This window comes from Plecotus auritus, assembly GCF_963455305.1.
Source record: "Plecotus auritus genome assembly, chromosome: 1".
In the NCBI taxonomy this organism is placed as follows: domain Eukaryota; kingdom Metazoa; phylum Chordata; class Mammalia; order Chiroptera; family Vespertilionidae; genus Plecotus; species Plecotus auritus.
Window position 1 is genome coordinate 4,615,577 of NC_137770.1, and position 25,478 is coordinate 4,641,054.

The 25,478-nt window shown below is 50.4% G+C and overlaps 2 protein-coding genes across 4 annotated transcripts in view; one reads left to right on the forward strand and one right to left on the reverse strand.

Annotated features, from left to right (window-relative positions):
* Nucleotides 1–930: 930 nt before the first annotated feature.
* Nucleotides 931–12,118, reverse strand: CINP (cyclin dependent kinase 2 interacting protein). Its single transcript, XM_080645220.1, has 5 exons — nucleotides 11,998–12,118; nucleotides 9,846–10,014; nucleotides 7,350–7,479; nucleotides 5,386–5,515; nucleotides 931–4,406 (listed from the first exon to the last, which is right to left on the reverse strand). Exons 1-5 carry the CDS (start codon nucleotides 12,002–12,004, stop codon nucleotides 4,204–4,206), a joined length of 639 nt encoding a protein of 212 aa, XP_080501346.1. The 5' UTR covers nucleotides 12,005–12,118; the 3' UTR covers nucleotides 931–4,203.
* The window catches only part of TECPR2 (tectonin beta-propeller repeat containing 2), an 80,028-nt gene continuing 66,658 nt past the window's right edge, over nucleotides 12,109–25,478 (forward strand). The window contains exons 1-2 of one of the 3 annotated variants that reach the window (XM_080645195.1): nucleotides 12,109–12,247; nucleotides 14,479–14,769. In XM_080645195.1, the coding sequence (XP_080501321.1) occupies nucleotides 14,551–14,769 (219 nt within the window). In that variant the 5' untranslated portion in view covers nucleotides 12,109–12,247; nucleotides 14,479–14,550. Of the gene's footprint in view, nucleotides 12,248–12,591; nucleotides 12,728–14,478; nucleotides 14,770–20,213; nucleotides 20,275–25,478 lie in introns of those variants that run through there. The other 2 variants (XM_080645196.1, XM_080645197.1) reach the window with 2 other exon arrangements.

The window sequence follows — 25,478 nt, forward strand, 5'->3', positions numbered from 1 at the left end:
ACCCGAGCCACATTTTAGCACTGCTTCATCCTCACAGCACCACCCGAGCGGACAGAGGGAGCGGAAGTTCCTTCCTCCTCGGGAACTCTCCTCTCTACCCAGTGCTCACAATTTGAGAGGCGGAAATGGGAGTGGGAGTGGGAGGGGAGGCCTCAGACCACAGATGACACATGCCAAGTGCTGCGTAGGGCTTGTGGGCCTCGGGGAGAAAGAACCGTTTCCAGCCTCCCATGGCGCCTGTCCGTGGTCAGCGCTGCACCCCTGCAGGCCCCGAGGCACAGGCCCACCCACCTCCACCTCCACCTCCACCTCCACCCCTTGGGGTTGGGACAGCTGAACGGGAAGAGGGCCATAGGAGAGTTGGTCTTCAATGCCCTTTGAGGTCCTTTTTTTAAAAAAAATATTTTATTGATCTTAGGGAGGAAGGGGAGACAGAGGGAAACATCAATGTGAGAGAGAAACATCCATCTGTTGCCTCCCACACACGCCCCAACCAGGGACTGAACCTGTAACCTGGGCATGTGCCCTTACCGGGCATTGAACTGGTGACCTTTTGTTGCAGGGGACAATGCTCCCACCAACTGAGCCACCCGGGCAAGGAGGAGGTCCATATTATGTATTTATGTATGTATATATTTATTTATAATCCTCTCTTGAGGATATTATTTTCCTTTTTTTTTTTTTCAGAGAGAGAGTGGAAGGGATGGGGAGAGAGAGAGAGAGAGAAACATTGATGTGAGAGAGACACATCAATTGGATGCTTCCTGCACATGCCCCGACCAGGGCCAGGGATTAGCCTGCAACCAAGGTATATGCCCTTGACTGTAAATCGAACTCTCGACCCTTTAGTCCGTAGGCTGACACTCTAACCACCGAGAAAACCAGCCAGGGCTCCATTGATTTTTTTTTTAATATATTTTTATTGATTTCTTTACAGAGAGGAAGGGAGAGGGATACAGAGTTAGTAACATCGATGAGAGAGAAACATCGATCAGCTGCCTCCTGCACACCTCCCACTGGGGATGTGCCCGCAACCAAGGTACACGCCCTTGACCGGAATCGAACCTGGGACCCTTCAGTCCACAGGCCGACGCTCTATCCACTGAGCCAAACCGGGAAGGGCTCCATTGATTCTTTAGAGAGTGTAGAAGTGACGGAAGGAAGGAAGGAAGGGGACAGAGAGACATCGACGTGAGACACACCGATTAGTTGCTTTGTGCATGTGCTCAATGGGCTGGGCTTTGAACCTGCAACCCAGGTAAGTGCATCAACTGGGAATCGACACTGTATCCACTGAGCAACACAGGCCAGGGCTCCATATATATTTTTATTGATTTCAGAGAGGAAGGGAGAGGAGAGGGATAGAAACATCAATGAGGAGAATAATTGATTGGCTGCCTCCTGCACGCTCCACACTGGGGATCACGCCTGCATCCTGGGCATGTGCCCTGATCGGGAATTGAACTGTGACCTCCTGGTCCATAGGGCAGACACTAGTGGATGCTCAACCACGGAGCAACAGTGGCCAGGGTCCGTATCTTTAAGATAAACCCTGTTTTCATCTGGGAGCAGCACGGCCATAGTTTATAAAATGTCAAGCACTGCCTGGGGCTGGATGAGTGGCGCTGGCCCGACCTCAGCACTCGGTTCCCCTCGGCCAAGGCACCCGCCTCCCCTTCTCGCGTCTGAACCAGGCTGCCTTGCTGCTTCCTTGATTTGCTCATGTTAGATGTTAGCCACAGACAAACCACTGAGACATAGGGACCTGGAATGCGCCCCCCGTCCCCCCCACCCCGCACTGCTGCCCCTCACACGCCGTGTTAGCATCTGCTTCGTGCACTCAAATGTAATATACCGTTCATGTGAGCCTGGGCACTACCGTGACGTTTTCTTTTAAGTTTTGTTTTTCCTAGAGATTATTGCCTTGTTTTTTTTCATTTGCTTAGTTTTCTTTCTTTTTTGCTATTTGTTTTTTAACAAAATCATACATGCATATAAAGTGTCAATTTTCTAGGACTTATTTTGCTTTTTTAAATGTTTTCATTGATTTCAGAGAGGAAAGGAGAAATAGAAACATCAGTGAAGAAAGAGAATCATAGATCGGCTGCCTCCTACTAGGGATGGAACCCCTAAGCCGGGTATGTACCCTAATAGGGAGCTGAACTATGACCTCCTGGTTCATAGGTCGACGCTCCACCCCGGGGCCACACCAGCTGGCGGACTTATTTTTTAAAGCAGCCCTCCTTCATTATGACACAATGTCCACAGCTGAGCTCCGTGGTGCATTGTGTGACTGTCATGCTTTTGTGTGAGTTTTTGTTTTTCCAGGAGTTAGTTTTAATTAGAGTACTGATCATGACTTCTCCCCCAGCCCACTCTGTCCTGCTGGTCCTTTCCTTGCCTTCCCTGTCCAGGGGCAGACTCCTGGAGGCAGAGGGGAGCACTGTTCTCCCGACATCACTGCCCCTTCCCGATAGGAAGTGTCCTGCAGGTTACCCTCCAGTGCGCCGTGACTTTGGAGTCAGCAAACCAGCGCCGGAGACTTCCGTCCATGTGACCCCTCTCTGTTTTGTGACACATCTCGGGGCACATGCCACCGGGTAGTCGGTTCCTCACTTCGCTCTTGTTTGTCCTCCGCAGTATCGATCCTTCCCATTCATTCTGGGCACGTTGAGTGTTCCGGGGTGAGGCATCGAGACATGAATGTCCTAGAAAGGCCTAGACGTCGTTGTGTGTCTCCTCTGAAGAGCATTTATTCCCTAAGTGCCCCCCACCCCCCGTTTCTGGGCCCCGCCGGTGGCCCTGGACCGGGGACCACAGCCTGCCCGAGGCAGCAGGACGTCATGCCTGCCAGACGCCTGGCTGCGGCTTCCTGCTTTCGTGTGGTTAGATTTTGGCGAATTCTGCACAGGCAGCGGCAGGGACCCTCAGCATGGTTGCCTTTCATGCTCTGCTAGGCCAAGGCTCAGTGCAGGCGACCGCCAGGACAGCCCGCCCCGTAATCAGCCTTTCCTTCTGGGCACTTCCCGTTCCTTCCCTGGGAAGCACTTGCTCCTGGGGCCTCGCACTTTAGTTTCCCGAGGTTACAGCCCCATCCCATCGCGTGAAGCCCGCAGGCTTGAGTCTGGGAGCATGGCAGGAGTGACCCCCTCCGATGTTCAGTTGCAAATATGGCCCAACTATAGGATTTCCGCCAGAAGAGTGACATGGAAGAAACCTCACTCGGCCGGTGGCACCCTCAGGATGCAAACAGGCAAATTTTTTGTAGGAACTTTTCATTTCATGATGCCATCTTTGCGCAGTTATCTTTATGGTACTTTTAAGAATATTTTTAGTTTTTTGTTAATCCTCACCCGAGGATACTTTTCCGTTGATTTTTAGAGATAGAGTGGAAGGGACGGGGAGACAGAGTAACATAGATGTGAGAGAGAGATAGTGATTGGTTGACGCCTACACATGCCCCGACCAGGGCCAGGGATTGAGCCTGCAACCTAGATGCATGCCCTTGGCAGGAATCGAACTCAGGACCCTGCAGTCTGTGACCAACACTCTATCTGTTGAGCCAAGCCGGCCAGGGCAATATATTTTTACAGATTTCAGAGAGGAAGGGAGAGGGAGAGAGAGAGAAACATCAATGATGAGAGAGAATAACTGATTAGCTTCCTCCTGCACCTCTCCCCCCACCCCGACTAGGGATTGAGCTGGCAACCTGGGCATGTGCCCTGACTAGGAATCGAACTTTGACCTCCTGGTTCATGGGTTGGCGCTCAACCATCAAGTCACAACAGCTGGGCAAACTCTGTTATTTTAAACATTAGCTGTAATTACAAAACTAGTCTCAAAACTTCGAACAATACAGATAAGTATAAAGTAAAAACACTAAAACCAGGGATTTTCTACACAAATGCAACCTCTGTAAGATACACCTGATTCACAGAAACAGGACCACGCCATCCTTGCGTTGAACTCATTTATTTCGTGCCGAGGTCCTCAGGGGTGTCAGGTTCACCGTGGGTACCGGTGACACTGTGTGGCAGACAGTTCGCAACATCACAGAGGCCGCGGGGAGCTGGTGAACCGGTCCAGTCTGGACGACCCTAAGAAGGCGGCCGAGGCATGGCGCTGGGGCATGGCCCTGGGTCCCACATGCAAGACTGTCCACCGCGGGCGCTGCAGAGGCCAGTGGAGCAGGCGGGCCTGGAGTCACAGCGCCCGGTGCCCCGTCTCGAGCAGCATGCTCTCCAGAAGCAGCCTGCTGTCGCTCTGCACGTAGGGCTGGTGCAGCCACAGCGACAGGTAGGTGAGGGAGAGGCCGTGGTCCGCGGTGTGCGCCAGCTCCTCCACGATGGTGCGCTTCAGAAGGAGCTCCGCCCCGTACATGTCCGAGAGGCGGCGGGAAGCCTCGTCTGTAACAAATGCGAGCCTCCCTTTAATGGCAGCCACGCAAGGAAGCACCTGGGCGGGAAGCTGCTGGCGAAACGCCAGATTCAGCTACGGCGCAGGGGTCAGGGACCGGACCGGCAGGCGTGCACACCTGGCGGCGGCCTCGGCAGGAGAACGCAGGAAGCACATGAAGTGAAGAGTAACTCTACCTCCTAGCATTGGGAGCCTGCAAGGCTCTAAATCAGCCATGGGCAAACTACGGCCCGCGGGCTGGATCCGGCCCGTTCGGCTGTTCTATCCGGCCCGCGGAGCCGAAAGAGCGGAGGGTTCTCTTGCTCTCCCCTCCGCTCGTTTACTTTGAATTTATATTCGTTCACACAAACACTCCATCCATGCTTTTGTTCCGGCCCTCCGGTCCAGTTTAAGAACCCATGGTGGCCCTCGAGTCAAAAGTTTGCCCACTCCTGCTCTAAATGGTAGGTTAACCTCACCTGACAACACTGCAATACACATCCATTAGGTGGTGTCACCCGCTTCTCACTTAAAAAAGTGAGCTCTCAATGGCTATCAAGTAGCTTAGCCCTGCTTTTGAACTAATAAAGCTAAAAACAACCTATTGCCTGGGCTTATGAAAGCAAAGGATTCCATTCCCAAGCAGCCTTCTCCCATGAGGTTCACTGAAGTTTTATCTTTATTCAAACAAAACAAAAGGCAAAAGAACCCTCTTTAAAAAAACAGATTTCTTCATTCTACCCACTGGCTTAAAGGGCCAGTAATGGCAACCTGCTTCATGGGTCTCTATGTTTCTGTTATTCTTTGCTGATTAGGTGATTAAGCCAATAATAAATGCTCTGTTTCTTTAAGATCCCCCCCAGGCTCCTTCCCTCCGTATGGATCGTCCTGAATTAAATGTCAGAGCCTGCCAGTGTGTCGGCATGCCAGGTCTAAATGGCACCAAAGGCTCTCGGAACGCACCCGGCAACCGAGGCGGAGAGAACTCACAGAAATGGCTGGTGGGCCACGTGTGAAACAGGGGCGGCCGGCTGCTGTCCTGCCCGTGATAGTACTTTTCCAGCTCGCAGACTCCCTTGGTGGTTGAAGAGAGCCTTTCCATCTTCACCTGTATTTTGGTCTGAAAAGATATTAATTTGGAATATGAGACTAAGATGTGAAACCTACTCCAGTCTCAGATTCAACAACTCAGGATTTCAAAGCTAAGACATCTAAGTCTGTTGAGACCCAAAGTCCAGTAACTCCACCCCGCTGGCTCCGTGCACAGCGAGTCCAGGCAACGGAGGCAGATGGCTGCTATGATGTCACTCACCTGGTCACGTCAGTAACCACCCCATCTGCAGCTGCACTTCACCCGCTTTCCCAGTGGCACTCATTCTAGCACCAAAGACCAGCCGGAATCAAGCCCAGGCAGGCTCCTGCTTTTGTGGAAGGCGGGGGGAGCCAGTAAATGTGCTCATTTCTAATGCTTTCATCAACTGCCTCTGAGTTTACTGAAACCTCTTTGAGGAAGAAAAAGGGGGGATGCCCGCTCCGTCTCTGAACACAGCACAACCCCAGGCCAGAAGGATGGCCGAGTCACGAGGACAGGACAATTACAAAAACCTAATCCTTGAGAAGAGACAAGTAGCCCGCACATCAAAATAGCCCGAAGTCGGCACTGCATTTCAATCTAAAGAAAAGACCAGCCCTGGCCGGTGTTGCCCAATGGGTAGAGCGTCGGCCTGCGGACTGAAGGGTCCCGGGTTTGATTCTGGTCAAGGGCACATGCTTGGGTTGCAGGCTCATTCCCCAGTAGGGGGCGTGCAGGAGGCAGCTGACCAATGATTCTCATCATTGAAGTTTCTATCTCCCTCTCTTCCTCTGTGATATCAATAAAAATATATTAAAAAAAGAAAAGGCTAAAACTACTGAGATGTCCCCATCACACCAAGAAACATTTCCATCAGGAGAAGTTAAATATAAAGACTTGATGTTCACGGGTGAGTGAAAGTTATCCAAGTTCAAACATGTGCAAACCCCTATCCCTGTGCCCTGCAAAGAGGTGGCGTGTCTTGCCCTGGCCGGTTTGGCTCAGCGGATAGAGCGTCTGCCTGCGGACTTAAGGGTCCCGGGTTCGATTCCGGTCAAGGGCATGTACATTGGTTGCGGGCACATCCCCAGTAGGAGGTGTGCAGGAGGCAGCTGGTCGATGTTTCTCTCTCATCGATGTTTCTAGCTCTCTATCCCTCTCCCTTCCTCTCTGTAAAATATCAATAAAATATATTTAAAAAAAAAAAAAAAGAGTAAAAAAAAAAGACTTGATGTTCACGGGTGAGTGAAAGTTATCCAGGTTCAAACATGTGCAAACCCCTATCCCTGTGCCTTGCAAAGAGGTGACGTGTCTTGTCCACATTTGGTGGCCAGTATGGGGGACACTGACCTCCGGTCATCAGTCCATTAAACAACCCCTACGAGCGGCCCGTGTGCCAGACCAGGGCCCCCGGCCAGCTGCCCCTGGAGCCGATTTCTGTACAAGCTGCCAGCTAAGAATGGGCCTTTTCAATGGTTGAAAATAAATCAAGAGAAGAATATGTGTGAGACATGAAAATTATATAAAATTCAAATCTCCGAGTCCATCAATAAGGTTTTGCTGCAGCACAGCTACAGCCATTCGCCTCCAGACAGAGCCGAGTGGTGACAAGAGACGCTGGGGGCCCACAAAGCCTCGGCACGTTTACGGGGTGACCTGGCACCGGACAGCACGGAGGACCAAGAGAACAAAGGTCTAGGACAGCATCTTGGGACGTCAAGACTTACGGGACAGGCAGAGGAAGAGAGACCAACAGGAGGCTGAGGAGGGAAACCCAACGTATGAGCAGGGAAGCCCGCCCTCGGCGTCCTGAGAGCCAGGCAACCCCAGACACGCCCGGGGCGTCGGGCGGCGAGCATGGTGGCTGGGCCGCGGGTCTTACCAAGCCGTCTAAGGTGGCCCGCAGCTCCTCGCACAGCGCCTCGAGTTCCGCGCTGTATTCCCGCGGCCTCTGCTCCGCATTCTCATCGCAAGCCGGGCTGCGGCTCTCTAACTCGATCTTGTCTTTACTCCTGGACCAAATGGAAGAGTGGCAACAAACACAGCCCATCAGCTCGCCTCAGACGTCAGGGTACACTCGCACACACTCGACACCCACGTAATGGTGTCAGATGCTCTGCAAAGGTGTTGCGGGTCGTTAAACGTGTTCACTCATTGACATACGCAATGAACCCATCCGTCAGTGACTCAATTTGCATGAGAAAAAGCCAATTACACTCAGCCTGTGGCCTCCTCGGTGGAGGGTGGGGTGTGGGTAAGATGGCGAAGATGGGGGCCACTCCCCAGAGTTCACAAGCTGGGGGTGCCTTGTGTAGAGTGAAGCTGTGACCCATGGGGCACGACACAGATCCAGCGGAGTCACAAGCGACACTGAAGGAGAAAATTCCACATTAAAGAGAATGGAGAATGCGGAGCACCGCTCGGGACCGGCTGAGCCGGTTCCAGGAAAGAGCAGCGGAGGCTCGAAGCGCACAATGTGGTTGAAGAAAGGGGCGCCGGCAGCCTGGCCAGCAAGGAAAGCCTAGACTCGGCCTGTAGACACAGGTGAGCTGGAGGATATACGTATATACGCTGAGTGGCCAGATGATGATGATCTCTGAACGCATAATAATCTGGCCACCCAGTGTATATCCTATATAATAAAAAGCTAATATGCAAATTGTCCCCTCGACCAGGAGTTCAACCAGCAGGCAGGCCGGCCAACCGCCCATGTCCCCTCCCCCTGGCCAGGCTGGCCGGACCCCACCCATGCACGAATTCGTGCACCGGGCCTCTAAAATACACACACACACACACACACACACACACACGCACACACGCGCGCACACACACACACAGACACAATGGGTGGCCAGATTACTATGCGTTCAGAGATCATCATAATCTGGCCACTCAGTATAATTAGAACTTTGAGAAGTTAAAGAAAACATGTATACAGGGTGTCCCCAAAAGTGGATACCCAGTTAACAGCTGATAGCTTAATTTTGAAACTGAAATATATCTTGGTAAACACTGCCTTTATAATTCTTCAAAGTGGGTGTATACTTTTTTTTGGTGACACCATCTATATATATATATAATCTAACCTGGAGACAGCAGCAGATCCCACAGGTGAAGGGCTCAGTCCCCAAGAGTGACCCTCCCAGGGGTCTAAGTTGTTACCTGTACTTCTGACTGACAGGCTATAAATCGAGGGATCCCACGACCCCGTCCTCCAGTTCAAGTAATTTGCTAGAGTGACTCATGGGAGTCAGGCAAACAGGTTACTCAGGAGATTCCAGGCTTATGACCAAGGGCATTAAAGAATAGCCAGATGAAGAGGCGCACAGGGCGAGGTTCAGAGGGGCCCCAAACAGGAACTCCTGTCCGGTGGGGTTTGGGGACACCCTACCCACACATCAAGGTATCCCTGTTTACAAGTCAGAGCTCTTATGCTCTTGGGGCTTTATGGAGGCGTCATTGTGCAGGCAGGATGGATTGGACCCCTGGCCACTGGTGATTAATTCAACTTCCAGCCCTGCCTCCCGGAGGGGTGATGCTAAAGGGGCGGTGATGCTAAAGGGGCGGTGCTGCAAGCGCCAACCCTCTAATGGCCTGGTTGGTTCCCTTGGCAACCACCCCCCTCCTTGGGGGCTTTCCAAACATCACCTTGTTAACATAAACTCAGGCATGGTGGGAAGGGGCTTGTTCTGAATGAGCGGACACTCCTTTCATTCTGAAGCCATTGCAGGAACGGGGACTATTTGAGGACAAAAGACCAAACATAACAGAACATTCTCCCATTGCTCTGACCAGCTAGGAAATTGTAAGGATTTTCGGAGCTGTGTACCAGGAACAAGGAGGAAGACCAAATAGGTATTTCTTATAAATCACAACAGCACGAGATAAAATGCACCTTAGGAAGATAAAGTCACTTTTTCCTGCCATCCCATACTCATTCTTCCTAGCAGAGACCAGTGTCATGAGCTGAGCTACCAATCTATTCTTAACGCTTTCACGCACAGATGTAACCATGGACAGCACGTAGTGTCATTTTGTACCTAAGTGTACATGTAATTCACACTTGCACATATTGTCTTACCACTTTTTTGCTTAATATAATTTAATGTATCCTTGTTCATGGAGACCCTCACCCTGAAAACGTGTGCCCAATGTATCCATGTTCATGGAGACCCTCACCCTGAAAACGTGTGCCCAATGTATCCTTGTTCACGGAGACCCCCACCCTGAAAACGTGTGCCCAATGTATCCATGTTCACGGAGACCCCCACCCTGAAAACGTGTGCCCAATGTACCCATGTTCATGGAGACCCCCACCCTGAAAACGTGTGCCCAGTCAGTAAGGGTGCAGAACTCGGAGGGGCACGGCAGTACTTACAGCAAACTGATTTTCGTGTTGGCAATGTTATTTGCAGTGGCAAAGCCGGCATCGTTGAGGGCTTCCCACTTCAGGATTAAATTATGCCAATCGGCTGCATTGTCCTTAATTTTTCTCGCACTAGCCGATAAGACAGGTTTTCGGGACGTTGCACTTCCAAGGGTCTTTGCTGATGGGCAGTAAAAGAAACATAATTATTGTGAAATTCTTGATCATAGTTGGAGGGCAAATGTCCTCATAACTCTCAACTGTAAGCCGATCTGAAACGCTACATCTTCTGGACAAACAGATGGCGTGGAAACGAAGAGGAATGGATGTCCGGGGAAGTTCCCAGAACAAGAAAAAACAATCGTTTTCACATTTTAAGACTCTCCGGAGATGGCTGGATCCTTTCTCAGCTTAATGGCTCCACAAAGTTTTACGTTAAGCACTTTGACCACTTACAATGAATGTCTTTATTCTTATTTTTCTTATTTTTTTAATTGATTTTTTTTTTTTTTAAGAGAGAGGAAAAGGGAAACAGAAAAACATCGCTTGGTTGCCTCCCGCACACACCCCAACTGGGTATGTGCCCCGACCCAGGTATGTGCCCCAAAACCTGGGTATGTGCCCTGACCTAGATTTGAACCCACTACCTTTGGTGTGTGGGATGATGCTCCAACTGAGCCACACCAGCCAGGGCACTTTGACCGTTTCCAAAGGTTGGGGATAGGGCAGAGTTGTGACTTCCTGCCAAAACCCTCCACGCCCCAGCCCAGTGCTCTCGTCATGGCCTCAGGCACTCTTGAGGCCTCACATTTGACCAGAGCTTGTGGTTCTCCAGACACGGCAAGGCTGGCCCTGGAGATGCAGCCGTCACCTCCGTGCTGAGGACGCGGGAGGTAGTCCCAAATCCTCAGGACCTGGCTTCCCCACCTTAACCCCCACCTGCAACCCCTTAACCTACAACTAAAATGAACTCCTGGCAGCTCCTGGGAAGCGGACTCACCTGCGGGCCTTTGCACATGCAGTTCTTTCTGCTAGAAAGTTCTTTCCTTTCCTGGGCTAGTGCTGCCCATGCTCCAAGACTCACCCGCAGCCCAGCTCCTGCCGGAAGCAACCCTCAGACCCAAAAGCCAGCTCTCTTCCAGACCTCCTGTGCCCTCCCTCCCTCCCTCCCTAGAACCCTTCAAAGGCTACTCCTGGAACGCAGGATCAAGTCCGAACTCTGTGGGAGGCCCCTTAAGGAGTCCAGCACACACAGCGGTACAGTTTGGAGTCTAGACTCTAAAGACCATACTGACTGGGTTAGAATCCCAACTCTGCCCTTGCCAGCTGTGCAATCTTGGGCACGTAAATGAACCTCTCAGAGCCTCAACGTTCTCATCTGTAAAATGGGGATGCGATATATCTACTTCAAAGAGTTGATGTAGAGATTAGATAATACATGTCAAGCCGTGAGGGCCTGGCACATGGCAAGCATCCGGCCTAGTGTTCCCACAAGGACCTCTCCAATGTCTTTTTCCATCACCACGAAGCAACAACCTCAATCCTGACCCTATTACCCGAAGAGAGCCTCAGATCCCACAGGTTAAGGGCTCGGTCCTACGAGATTGTCCCTTCCCCCCAACCTTCCACTTCGCACGCCGAGAGCAGGCCCAGGTTGCTGGTTACCTGTGCTTCTGGCCTACCTGCCATAGGTTCCAAAGACCCCTCCCTTGGGTTTGATTAAATTGCTAGAGGCTCACAGAACTCAGGAAAGCGTTTTATTGACTAGATCAGCTGACAGTTCAATTTTGAAAACGAAATGTCTTTTAACAAACACTGCCTCCATCATTACTCAGCGCGTGTGTGCATCTGGGGGGACACCCGTGCTTAGAACACGACGCTCGCGAATGAGCGCGAGGACTGAGCCCGGCGCTCTGCCCGGGGAGTTCAGGGCACGGGCTCCCGGACGCTAACGTAGAAGGACAATTGCAACTGGAGTGCCGGGATCTGCTACACCTGGCCGACATCATCCCGTCCCACGCAGGGAACTGAGGCTCGGCAAGCTGACCGGCCCGCAGGCCGACGGCAGAGCCCACGCGGGACAGGGCAGGGGCAACGCACGGACCCCGTTCCACCCGCGGCTCCCGCCTCCCACCCGCCCCGGACATCGGCCCCTTTCACGCACCTTCCATGCGGCCCGCTGATATCCCAGGAAGGAGACCGGGGCCCCGCCCTCGCCGCCGGAAGTTACGTCACTTCCGACCCGCCCGCCCGCGGCCGCTGGTGGCGCTGCCGCTCTAGCCCCTGAGGAGCCGGCTGTCCCCGGTGGGGCGGGCCCGGCGGCCCAGGGAACGGGCTCCCGGCAGCCCCCGCGGCCCGGCCTCACCCCGCCTCCTCCGCCGGCGGGGCCGAGAGTCCAGGGGCTGCCGCGGGAGGTGAGTCCGGCGACGCGGCCGGCGGCCCCGCGCCCCTCCCCGCCTCCCCGCGCCTCAGCGCCTCAGGGTCGCCCCGCCCGCCTCGCCCTCCCGCTCCCGTCGCGCCCGCGCGGCCGCCGAGGCTGAGTGTCCCCACACAGAGCGCCCGCCTGGCAGCAGCTGTCGCCCGCCCCTCCTCCGCGCGGGCCCGCGTCCCCGCCCTGGCCCCGGCCCCCGGGCTCCCGGTTCCCCGGCTCCGCCCACTCCGCCGCCGCGCCCCCGTCCTCCGACCCCCGCTCCGGCTCCCGCGCTCCCCGGTTCCGCCCACTCCCCCGCCGCGCCCCCGCCCCCTCCGCCGGCCCCGGCTCGGAGCGCCGGGTCTCGGGATGGACCCATGCAGCCGCCGAGCCTCGGGGCCCACAGACCTGGCACGTCCCCAGGGGGTGCGCACAGCGACGCCTCTGTCCCGGGCTCCGGCCGGGAGCTGGCTGGGCCGTGCAGGTCAGAGGTGGGCAGGTCCCCGCGGCCGCAGCTCTGTGCGCCGGGCGGTGACGTTCATCCCCAGGGAACCGGTGGCCTCGTTTCTGCTGCGGCGGTGGAGGGTTGACGGGGCTGGGCAGGCGAGGCGCTAGCCCAGTGCCCGGCGGGGTCGGTGTGCCCGTGCCCGAAGCACGGCTCTGCCTCCGCGCCTCTGCCCCGCTCTTCCGCCCTCGCTTTCCCCCGGGATTGCGGGCTTTGTTCTGTCGCCTCTGTCTCTGCTGGCGGCGGGGTGCCGCCCGCCGCACTCCGCCTGGGCTGCTGAGGGGCGAGCTGCACTTGGGTGGACTCCTCTGTCCCAAGGAGCCGCTTGAGGGGCCAGGGAGGCCGGGGTGGAGGGGACATCCCCGCAGAGACTAGGTGTTGAGTGGCCGGGGAACGCACATCCCTGGTGGAAGGCGGGCCCAGGCCAGGGCCCCTGGCGAGTGTCACTGGGAAGGTTGGAGGTCAGTCGTCAGCTCCGTAAACATAGGAAACACACCGCTGAAACAGGCTGCGATCCAGCACCCGGACGCTTCCGTGAGGGCTTGAGGTCTCCATGGGCCAATAGGGCTAAATGGCCCTCCAGCTGGTCAGGTGCCCCATCAACTGGTCAGGTGCCCCTGCAGCTGGTCAGGTGCCCCATCAGCTGGTCAGGTGCCCCTCCAGCTGGTCAGGTGCCCCTGCAGCTGGTCAGGTGCCCCTGCAGCTGGTCAGGTGCCCCTCCAGCTGGTCAGGTGCCCCTGCAGCTGGTCAGGTGTGAGCGCCCACCCGTAGCTGCCGTGTCTGTCAGAGCTGTGCCTGTGACCTGGGGAAGGCCCAGGACTTGGAGGGCAGCCCTGGATTTGGATCTCAGCCCTTGGTCTTGGGCAAGTCTTTTTTTTTTTTTTTTTTTTAATATATTTTATTGATTTTTTACAGAGGACAGGAGAGGGATAGAGAGTTAGAAACATCGATGAAAGAGAAACATCGATCAGCTGCCTCCTGCACACTCCCCACCGGGTATGTGCCCGCAACCAAGGTACATGCCCTTGACCGGAATCGAACCTGGGACCCTTAAGTCCACAGGCCGACGCTCTATCCACTGAGCCAAACCGGTCAGGGCTTGGGCAAGTCTTGTGAGCCTCTGGCCTTAGAAGATTCTTCATCTAAAGTTGGGTTCAGCCCATGGTTGAGCGTTGACCTTTGAACCAGGGGAGGTCACAGTTGGATTCCTGGTCAATGGCACATGCCGGGGTTGCGGGCTGGATCCCTAGTGTGAGGCCTGCGGGAGGCAGCTGATTGATGATTCTCTCTCATCATTGATGTTTCTTTCTTTTTTTTTTTTTTTTTAATATATTTTATTGATATTTTACAGAGAGGAAGGGAGAGGGATAGAGAGCCAGAAACATCGATGAGAGAGAAACATCGATCAGCTGCCTCCTGCACACTTCCCACTGGGGATGTGCCCGCAACCAAGGCACATGCCCTTGACCGGAATCGAACCCGGGACCCTTCAGTCCGCAGGCCGACGCTCTATCCACTGAGCCAAACCGGTTTCGGCTCTCATCATTGATGTTTCTATCTCTCTCTCCCTCTCCCTTCCTCTCTTAAATCAATTTAAATGCCCCTCCCCCCCAAAAGTGGTCTGAATGACAGCTGGCTTGCTTTCTCCGTGTAGTCCGGCTCCAGCTATGATTTCTACCCGCCTGGAAGGTCCTGTTCCCACGATGGAACGTGACCTCTTTGTTCTCTAGCCCCCAGGTGTGCTCAGATGCCAAGTCAACACTCCTTTCCCTTCCTGAAGATCAGCCGTGGGAACCGTGGCCATGGCATCCCCATCGGAGCCTGTCACGTTCAGGGAGTTCTGCCCTTTGTATTATCTCCTCAACGCCATTCCCACGAAGATCCAGAAGGGCTTCCGCTCGGTGGCGGTCTACCTGACGGCCCTCGACACCAGCGGGGACTACATTGCCGTGGGCAGCAGCACCGGCATGCTCTACCTGTACTGCCGGCGCCTCAGCCGGATGAAGAAGTACAACTTCGAGGTGAGTCCTGCTGTCCTCCACGCGCGCGCGCCTGAGCCCCGGCTGATGTTTGCTTGTTTGTGAGTTCCAGCGTGGGACAGTTTACTGCCGATGTACTAGAATATGGCCTTAGGTTCTCACCCAGACGATACTTTGAAATCATCTTTAACTGAGGTGGGATGTAGATGAAAACATTGCCTCCAAAAAATCTAGCATCATTTTAAAAGAATATTTTAGTGTTTAATACTTAGCAGGAAACTTTGGAAGGGTGTATTTTTTTGAAAAAAATATTTTTATTGATTTCCGAGAGAAAGGGAGAGGGCGAGAGAGAGAGAAACATCGATAATGAGAGAGAATCATTGATCGGCTGCTTCCTGCACACCCCCTAATGGGGATGGAGTCTGCAACCCAGGCCTGTGCCCTTGACTGGAATTGAACCTGGGACCCTTTGGTCCGCAGGCCAACACTCTATCCACTGAGCCAAACCAGCTAGGGCTATACTCAATTTAAACTAACAAAAATGGTTAGCATGCATGTAGCACTTATCATATGCCAGGCATTATTTAACCTTTACATATATGTATTAACTCATCACATGCTTAGAGAAATTCTATGAGGTGGGTGTTACCTTGATCCCCATTTTAACAGGGAGACACTGTGACACAGAGAGGTTAAGGGACTTGACCAAGGTCAGAAGTTAGTGAATGGTGGCAATATTGTCTGAACTTGGGCAGACTGGCTCTAGAGTTTATATTAATGTATTTTTTAAAATATATTTTTAAAATTAGAGAACATTATGCTAAGTGAAATAAGCCAGTCAATGAAAGAAAAATACCACATGATCTCACTCATTTGTGGATAATAAAAAAACATTATAAACTGATGAACAAAAAGATAGATACAGAGGCAGTAAAGCATCAAACAGACTGTCAAATTACAGCGGGAAGGTTAGGGAGAGGTGGGGGAAATAAGAGATCAACCGAAGGACTTATATGCATGCATATAAGAATAACCAACGGATGCAAAACATTGGGGGGTGAGGGCATATATGGGAGTTGGGGGGGGGGCAATGGTAAGATATGTACACATATAATACCTTAATAAAAATAAAAAATAAAAAAAGAAAAACAATAAATCAATTTAAAAAATACATATGTATTTTTTAAAAAATATTTTTATTTATTTCAGAGAGAGGAAGGGGGAGAGAGATAGATACATTGATGTGAGAGAAACATCAATCAGCTGCCTCCTGTGCGCCCCCTGCTGGGGATGAAGCCTGCAACCCAAGCATGTGCCCTGACCGGGAATCGAATCCATGACCTCTTGATTCATGGGACGATGCTCATCCTCTGAGCCACTGGCTGGGCTGAAAGAGCGTTTTTTCAAATAAAGTGTGTTCCTCAAGAAGAAAGCAGACCTTTTACATGATAAGGAGACCCTGGCATGTGTTTTCAAGAATAATCCTCTTTGGAAACCTTTTCTTTCTCTACACAAGTTAGTTGGAGAGAGCAGATGGCGACACAAGAAATTCTTGCTAGTGAGTGCCAGAAGCACAGAGAAATGTTTGAGGAGCTAATCATAAGTACAAAAGTGCTGTTAACTTGTTAAACATACCGTGTGACACACACAGGAAGAGAGCAGAAAGGTAACGTGACCTGAGTTTCTGATTTTCTGTTTTGGGATTAAATGTATGACCTCCCTTGAGAGCACTCAGCAGGTTGTTGAGATTCCATGGCTTTGCCCTCAGAACTCTTTGCCCATCCACAGCCCCTTTCTGCCATTTTGCCACACCTGCTGTCCCGTGCGCACATCATAAGCATGTGTCCAGCGCTTCCGGTGTGCCAGGCCCATCCGAGGTCCTGGAGATGCCGGAGGGCGCACAACAAGCCGGGTACCGGCCACGTGGAGCTGGGAGGCTCACGAGAGAGTCGGAGCCCAGCTGGGAGTCTTAATGGGAGATTCGGAGCCCAGCTGGGCGTCTCACGGGCTCAGAACTGAGTGAAGTGAAGGGCTTCAGTGCAGGAAAGCGGATCCTTTGTTTCCCTTTAGGTCAATGGCCACCAACCTTTAGGACCTCGCGGACCACCGGTTGGTGACCGCTGCTTTAGTATTCACACTTTGTGTTTTGTTTTATTTATTTATTTTTAATACTGTGTGTCGGTGGGGTCCCTTGGCCTGGCCTGCATCCTCTCATAATCTGGGACCCCTCAAGGGATGTCAGAGAGCCGATTTCGGTCTGATCCCAGCAGGCCAGGCCGTGCACCGGGCTTCTAGTATGCATTAAGATCTTTGGCTAAATCTCTTCCGGCCCTCGTCCCTCCCCCCTCCCCCCTTCCCTCTTGAGATTCATCAGTCTGTTCCATGCCTGTGGTTTCTGCTCCTGCGTTGAGCATCTGCCCCCTGGTGGTCAGTGCGTGTCATAGCTACTGGTCAGCCAGTCACTTAGGCATATACACACACACACACACACACACACACACACACACACACACACATATATGTGTGTACATTTTTATTTATTTTAGAAAGGAAGGGAGAGGGAGAGAGGGATAGAAACATCAATAATGAGAGAGAATCATAGATTTTCTGTCTCCTGTACGCCCCACACTGAGGATCAAGGCTGCAACCCAGGCATGTGCCCTGACCGGGAATTGAACCCTGACCTAGTTCATAGGTGGATGCTCAACCACTGAGCTGGCCTAAGTATTCACACTATAAACTGTGGTTCTTTGTTAGTAAAAGAAGGGAACTAGTGGAACAATTCTTACAAATGTAATGAATTCCTATCTTACTTAGTCCTCTTAAGTATTTCAGAATGCTCAGGTCTGTTGGCTGTTGGACGTGCCAGCAGTCCTTTCCTCCTGTGCACAGAGCCCTTTCCTCCACTTGCTCTGTCCCCCCTGCACTCCTGTCCCGCTGCACTCCTGTCCCCCTGCACTCCTGTCCCCCCTGCACTCCTGTCCCCCTGCACTCCTGTCCCCCCTGCTCGTCTGTCCCCACTCCTGTCCCCCCTGCACTCCTGTCCCCCTGCACTCCTGTCCCCATGCACTCCTGTCCCCCTGCACGTCTGTCCCCCCTCCACTCCTGTCCCCCCCGCACTCCTGTCCCCCCCGCACTCCTGTCCCCCCCGCACTCCTGTCCCCCCTGCACGTCTGTCCCCCTGCACTCCTGTCCCCCCTGCACTCCTGTCCCCCCTGCACTCCTGTCTCCCTGCATTTTGTCTTCTGCATGGAGGGAAAGCTGCCTGCCCAGAGCCTAAGAAAGTGGGCTGCAGGCTGTCCTAATGGTGACGTGTTTGTCCGGGAAACCATTCCCAGCTCCTGTCGAATTACTTTTTAAATGTTTTGATTATTGGGTGTCTGTTTGAGGAAGTTAAATTGCCACAGTGAAGCAACAAGTGCCCCGAGGAAGCTGCAAATGAGGGAAACAGAGTCGATGCGGTCTGAGATGGGCAGTGTCCTGACAGAGCCAGAAGAGTGGCGCCCAGGCCAGGATGATACTGAGCTGTCCCCTTATCACAAGCCTAGAGGATGTGCCGGACGGAAGTGGGTGGTCTGCTGCAGAACAGGCCGACTCCCTGCACAGCCGGTGCGGGGATCCCTCTGGGAGCCGTGATCCCCTTGGCGTGCGGCTCTAACGCTTCAGTGGTTTCATCAGAAACTGCTCCATGCTCGCCCTAGCCGGCCTGGCTCAGTGCTTAGAGTGTCGGCCCTCAGACTGAAGGGCCCTGGGTTTGATTCCAGTTAAGGGCACGTACCTTGGTGGCAGGCTCAATCCCTGGCCCGGGTCGGGGCGCATGCAGGAGGCAACCAATTGATGTGTCTCTCTCACATCGATGTTTCTCTCCGTCTCTCCTCCTCCCTTCCACTCTCTCTAAAAGTCAATGGAAAAAATACCCTCGGGTGAGGACTAACAACAAAAAGGAATTGCTCCGCGCTTGTCCGGCAGCTTTTGGACTAAAACGTGCTGCCCATGTACGTTGGCCGTAGAGGAGGAATGTTCGGCTCCTACCTACGCGAGCATTCTGGTCTGTTGGCCAGTTCATTCGCTGTAAAACGTAACGGCTTTTTGGCTCAAACTTCCACTTCGTGTGCCTTCGGTGGCGGAGAGGCAGCCTCCCTGGGCTGATCAACAACAGGACACTAAGGAGATTGAGGAAGGTTGGGGGCCACACCTCCGTGTGTAAGGGCACGCGAGACCGTGGTTTGCCCAGCCTCGGGGCGGTGGAGTTGTGAGTCGGGGAGAGGGGCACCGAGGGCTTCGGAGTTGTTCTGGGTGTTCCCTTTCCCAAGCTAGGAGGGACTTGCGGGTGCTTGTTCTATGATAACCCTTTAAGCTGTTGCGTGTGGTTATGTTGTAAATGTTGTAAATTTTCATGGGCTCGTATTTCCTCACTTTGAAATGAAAACAAGGACAGCCCCGTGCCATGAGACATCCTGCAGGCAGCACCGTGCTTGCCTCCCCTCCTCTGCCCCTCCCCTGGGAAGTGGGCCACATCCTTCCCAGACCACCGGCACGGGTGTCGGTGTCCACATGCCGGTCGCTCGCGGCTGGTGGGTCCTGCTCCTTTTCCCAGGCCGTCAGGCCCCTGCGAGCAGCCGGCTGTCGGTGTCCCTGCGCTTCCTGCGGACCCCTTCACTGTCCATCTCGCCAGAAACCAGCAGCTCCGTGATGTGGGGGAGGCCCATCTCTCATTGTAGCCCGTGGCAGAGACCAGACTCGCTGGGGGCTTAATGAAGTTAGTGCAGTGAAATTCCCATTTTTAAGTAATGTGTTAACCTGGAGGGTTGCTTTTTTGAAATAGAAATACTGCCGCATGCATATAAGAATAACCAACGGATGCAAAACATTGGGGGGTGAGGGCATGTATGGGAGTGGGGTGGGGGGGCAATGGTAAGATATGTACACATATAACACCTTAATTAAAAAAAAATCTTAAAAAAAAAAAAAGAAATAGAAATACTGCCAAAAGAGATACTAATAGTGGATTTTAGTCCTAGTGTTTGGATACCCTAAAACGGGTCCTCAAACTACGGCCCACGGGCCACATGCGGCCCGCCGAGGACATTGATCCGGCCCGCCGGGTGCCGCTGCCTGTCCTGCTTAGCAGCCGACTCGTCCCGGGCCCGCAGTGCGCATAGGAATTTGTTCATAGTTTTTTTTAAAAACTATAGTCCGGCCCTCCCACGGTCTGAGGGACAGTGAACTGGCCCCCTGTTTAAAAAGTTTGAGGACCCCTGCCCTAAAAGGTTTTGTGCATCCTGCTTCAGTCATGAAAAGGAACCCTCAATGTTCGCTCTCTTTAAATAAAATAGTGTTCGTTGTGTCTTTTTACTTTGTATGTCGCATGGTAATGACCTGGCCTCAGATCCTCTCCTGCTGTGGGGTCGTCCTTGGGGGGGCGCTCAGTCCGCCCCATGCGCGTTCCGAGGCCACCCTTCCGTGGCTGCTCCCAGCCAGGGACCGAGTGCTGCCGGGACCGAGGCGGGCAGACCTCAGGCCTGTGGACAAAGCGCCCTCTGACAGGTGAGCTCGGTGTGGAAGTTCCTGGAGTTGATTCTTCTTCATGGCCTATTTCCCTGTGGCCATTTCTAATGATGTGGCTGATCCTAACATGGCAATGCTGGGGGACCCGGGTCGAGACGCAGACGGGGTTCACTTTCACTCTGCCAGGCACCTCGGTGTGCTCCTCACCTGAAGCGCTTCAGTGAAATTGCCTGGCGTGGAGCTCCTTTGTAGTGGAAAGGAAGAAAGAGTGAAACGGATGCCGAGCGGGGCAGGCTTGTGACTGCAGATTCTTAGGAAAGATCCTTACTCACTGCCATCCGTGCCTGAGAGAAGGCCGAGTTCATTGTCAGCCTCTTTTGCCAGCAAGTCCGTTTCCCCTCGCCCACCCTTTCTCTGCGGGCCGGGTCCACAGGGGTTCCGGCTTTGGCAGGGGTTATGGGTTCCAGCCTCCACCTCGTCTGACCTGAAGCCAAGCATTCCAGGGAAGCCGCAGCTTCAAGGCTGGCTTCTGTCCTGGTTTGGCAATATTCTCTTTGATTTTGGCTCCTGTAAATGTTCTTACTTTTTAGAGGTCAGCTGTGCGTTTAGAAGGATGTTTTTATGTATCTTAGCATTTCTAGGTATTTAGAGAGATGTCTTTTGGAATAGCTAGATGATATGATCAGAAGTTGAAGCCTTTTGTTGCTAGGTGAAGTGTAGTTAAATGTGGGTAATCTGATTCTTGGGGTGTTTTGATTCTTAAGTCAAGAACTGTAACGCTTATTGATGATTGTATTAAATAACATTAGTGGAGACTTAGCACATTGCTCTACTAGAGCAGGTGTCTGAGCGCCCCCCACAGATACTCAAGCTTCCAAAGGCGTGATGAGTTTTACTTGGAAACCATTCGGGAACAGGACACGCTGTCATAATTTATGCTAAGACATGGAAAGATTTCCAGTAAATGATTTTGATTCCGATGTGGTGGTCTTATTTCTTATTTTTCTTATTTTCATTTGAGAGAGAGAGAGAAAGAAACATCTATCAGTTTCCTCTCCTACCTGCCCTGACCTGGAATTGAACCTGCAACCTTTTGGTGTACAGGACGATACGCCAACCAACTGGACCACGCTGGCCAGGGCTGGTGGTGCTATTTTTGCTTTTTATTTTATTGTTTAAGGTATTACACATAGTAGTACATATGTCTCCTTTTTTTCCCCATTGACCTTCCCCGGCCTCCCCTACCTGCCGGCACATGCCCTCCCCCCCGCCCCCCCCCCCCAGTGTCTTGTGTCCATTGGTTATGCTGATATGCATGCATACAAGTCCGTCAATTGATCTCTTACCCCTGCCCCAAAACTCCTCAGCCTTCCCGCTGTAATTTGACAGTCTGTTCGATGCTTCTCTGCCTCTGTATCTATCTTTTTGTTCATCAGGTTATAATGTTCTTTATTATCCATAAATGAGTGAGATCATGTGGTATTTTTCTTTCACGTCCAGTCTTATTTCACTTAGCATAATGCTCTCCAGTTCCATCCATGCTGCTGCAAATGGTAAGAATTCCTTCTTTTTTATAGCAGCATAGTATTCCATTGTGTAGATGAACCATAGTTTTCTAATCCACTCATCTGCTGATGGGCATTTAGGCTGTTTCCAAATCTTAGCTATGGTGAATTGTGCTGCTATGAACATAGGGGTGCATATATCCTTTCTGATGGGTGTTTCTGTTTTCTTGGGATATATTCCTAGAAGTGGTATTACTGGGTCAAATGGCAGGTCCACTTTTAAATTTTTGAGGAAATGCCATAGTGTTTTCCACACACTATGCTGCACCAGTCTGCATTCCCACCATCAGTGAAGGAGGGTTCCTTTTTTTCCGCATCCTCTTCAGCACTTGTCATTGGTTCATTTGTTGATGATAGCCATCCTGACAGGTGTGAGGTGGTACCTCATTGTTGTTTGGATTTGCATCTCTCAGTGGACTTTGAGCATGTTTTCATGTGTGTCTTGGCATTTTGAATGTCCTCTTTTGAAAAGTGTCTATTTAGGTCCTTTGCCCATTTTATGATTAGATTGTTTATCTTCCTTTTGTTAAGTTGTATGAGTTCCCTGTAAATGTTGGAGATTAAACCCTTATTGGAGATAACATTGGCAAATATGTTCTCTCATGCAGTGGGCTTTCTTGTTGTTTTGTTGATGGTTTCTTTTGCTGTGCAGAAGCTTTTTATTTGATGTAGTCCCATTTGTTTATTTTCTCCTTAGTCTCTCTTGCCCTAGGAGCTGTGTCTGTAAAGATATTGCTACGACATATGTCTGCAATTTTGCTGCCTATGGAGTCTTGTAGGATTTTTATGGTTTCCCATCTTACATTCAAGTCCTTTAGCCATTTTGAGTTTGTTTTTGTGTATGGTGTAAGTTGGTGATCTAGTTTCATTTTTTTTGCACGTATCTGACCAAATTTCCCAGCACCATTTATTAAAGAGACTGTTTTGACTCCATTGTATGCTCTTGCCTCCTTTGTCAAATATTAATTGAGTATGATGGCTTGGGTCAATTTCTGGGTTCTCCATTCTGTTCCATTGGTCTATATGTCTGTTCTTGTGCCAGTACCAGGCAGTTTTGAGAACCGTGGCTTGGTAATATAGTTTGATGTCTGGTATTGTGATCCCTCCAACTTTGCTCTTCTTTCTCAGGACAGCTGTGGCTATTTGGGGTCGTTTTTTATTCCAGATGAATTTTTGGAGAGTTTGTTCTAGATCTTTGATATTTCATTGGTATTTTAATAGGTATTGCATTGAATCTATAGATTGCTTTAGGTAGTATGGACATTTTAATGATGTTGATTCTACCAATCCATGAACATGGTATGTTCTTCCATTTGTTTATGTCTTCCTCTATCTTTTCAATGTCCTGTAGTTTTCTGTGTACGGGTCTTTAACATCCTTAGTTAAGTTTATTCCTAGGTATCTTAATTTTTTTGATGCAATGGTAAATGGGATTGTTTTTTTCATTTCTCTTTGTGTGAGTTCATTATTGGTGTATAAAAAGGCCATAGATTTCTGGGTTTAATTTTGCATTCTGCTACATTGCCAAATTCATTTATTAGGTCTAGTAGTTTTTGATGGAGTCTTTGGGGTTTTCTATGTATAGCATCATGTCATCTGCGAATAAGGACAGTTTTACTTCTTTTCTAATTTGGATGCCTTTTATTTCTTCTTCTTGTCTGATCACTATGGCTAGCACTTCCAGTACTCTATCGAACAGGAGTGGTGAAAGCAGGCATCCCTGTCTTGTTCCTGTTCTTAGGGGAAATGGGTTTAGTATTTGTCCATTGAGTATGATGTTGGCTGTAGGTTTGTCATATATGGTTTTTATTATGTTGAGGTATGATCCTTCTATTCTCACCTTGTTGAGAGTTTTTATGAAGAAAGGGTGTTGGATTTTGTCAAATGCTTTTTCTGCGTCAATTGATATGAGTATGTGATTTTTGTCTCTCAGTTTGTTTATGTGATGTATCACATTTATTGATTTGCAGATATTGTACCATCCTTGCATCCCTGGAATAAATCCCACTTGGTCATGGTATATGATCTTTCTAATGTATTGATGAATCCGATTTGCTAGAATTTTGTTGAGGATTTTAGCATCTATGTTGATGAGGAGTTTTGGCCTGTAGTTCTCTTTTTTTGTGGTGTCTTTTATCTGGTTTTGGGATTAGGGTGATGCTGACTTCATAGAAAGAGCTTGGAAGTGTGCCTTCCTCTTGAATTTTGTGGAATAGTCTGAAGAGGATAGGTTTTAGTTTTTCTTGGGATGCTTGGTAGAACTCCCCTGTAAAGCCAGGGCTTTTGTTTGCTGGAAGATTTTTGATCTTTGCTTCAATTTCTTTGGTAGTTATCGGCCTATTCAGTTTTTTTTATTCTTCGTGGTTGAGTTTTGGGAGCTTGTATTTTTCTAAGAATATGTCCATTTCATCTAGGTTGTCCATTTTGTTGGAATATAATTGTTCATAGTATTTTTTCATAATCCTTTGTATTTTGTTGGGGTCTGTTGTTATTTCACCTCTTTCATTTTTGATTTTGTTTATTTGGGTCCTCTCTCTTTGCTTTTTGGTGAGCCTGGCTAAGGGTTCATCAATCTTGTTTATCCTTTCAAAGAACCAGCTCTTGGTTTTGTTGATCTTTTGTATTGTTTTTTTGGTCTCTATGTTCTTATCTCCGCTCTGATTTTTATTATTTCCTTCCTTCTGCTTACACTGGGCTTTTCTTGTTGCTCTCTTTCTAACTCTTTGAGTTGTTGGGTTAGGTAATTTATTACCATTGTGTCTTGGTTTTGTTTTTTTTGAGGTAGGCCTGTAGAGCTATGAACTTCCCTCTCAAGACTGCTTTCACTGTGTCCCATAGATTAAGGATTGTTGTGTTTTCATTGTCGTTTGTTGCCATGATGCTTTTTATTTCTTCTTTAATCCCTCTGGTAACACAGGCATTGTTTAATAGCATGCTATTTAGCCTCCAGGTGTTTGATTTTTTTTATTGTTTTTATTGTAGTTGATTTCTAGTTTTATGCTATTGTGATCTGAGAAAATGCTTGATATGATTTCTATCTTCTTGAATTTAAAGAGACTTTGCCTGTGTCCCAATATATGGTCTGTCTTTGAAAATGACCCATGTGCACTTGAGAAGAATGTATATTCTGTGGCTTTGGGGTGAAAAGTTCTGAAGATGTCAATTAATTCCATCTGGTCTAGTGAGTCATTTAGGATTGATGTTTCTTTGCTGATTTTTTGTTTAGAGGATTTGTCCAATGGTGATAGTGGGGTATTAAAGTCTCCTACTATGATTGTATTGCTGTCAATCTCTCCCTTGATATGCTCCAGAAGTTTTTTTATGTATTTGGGTGCTTCTGTATTGGGTGCACATATGTTTACCAGAGTTATATCTTCTTGTTGGATTGCTCCCTTTAGTATAATGAAGTGGCCTTCCTTATCTCTTGCTATGGCCTTCACTTTGACATATAATTTTTCAGATATAAGTATTGCTACCCCAGCTTTTTTTTTTTTTTTTTTTCATTTCCATTCACCTGAAAAACCTTTTTCCATCTCTTCACCATCAGTCTGTGTGAGTCCTTTGTTCTGAGGTGGGTTTCCTGTAGACAGCAGATATATGGGTCATGTTTTATTATCCACTCAGCTACCCTGTATCTTTTGATTGGGGCATTCAATCCATTTACATTTAAAGTTATTA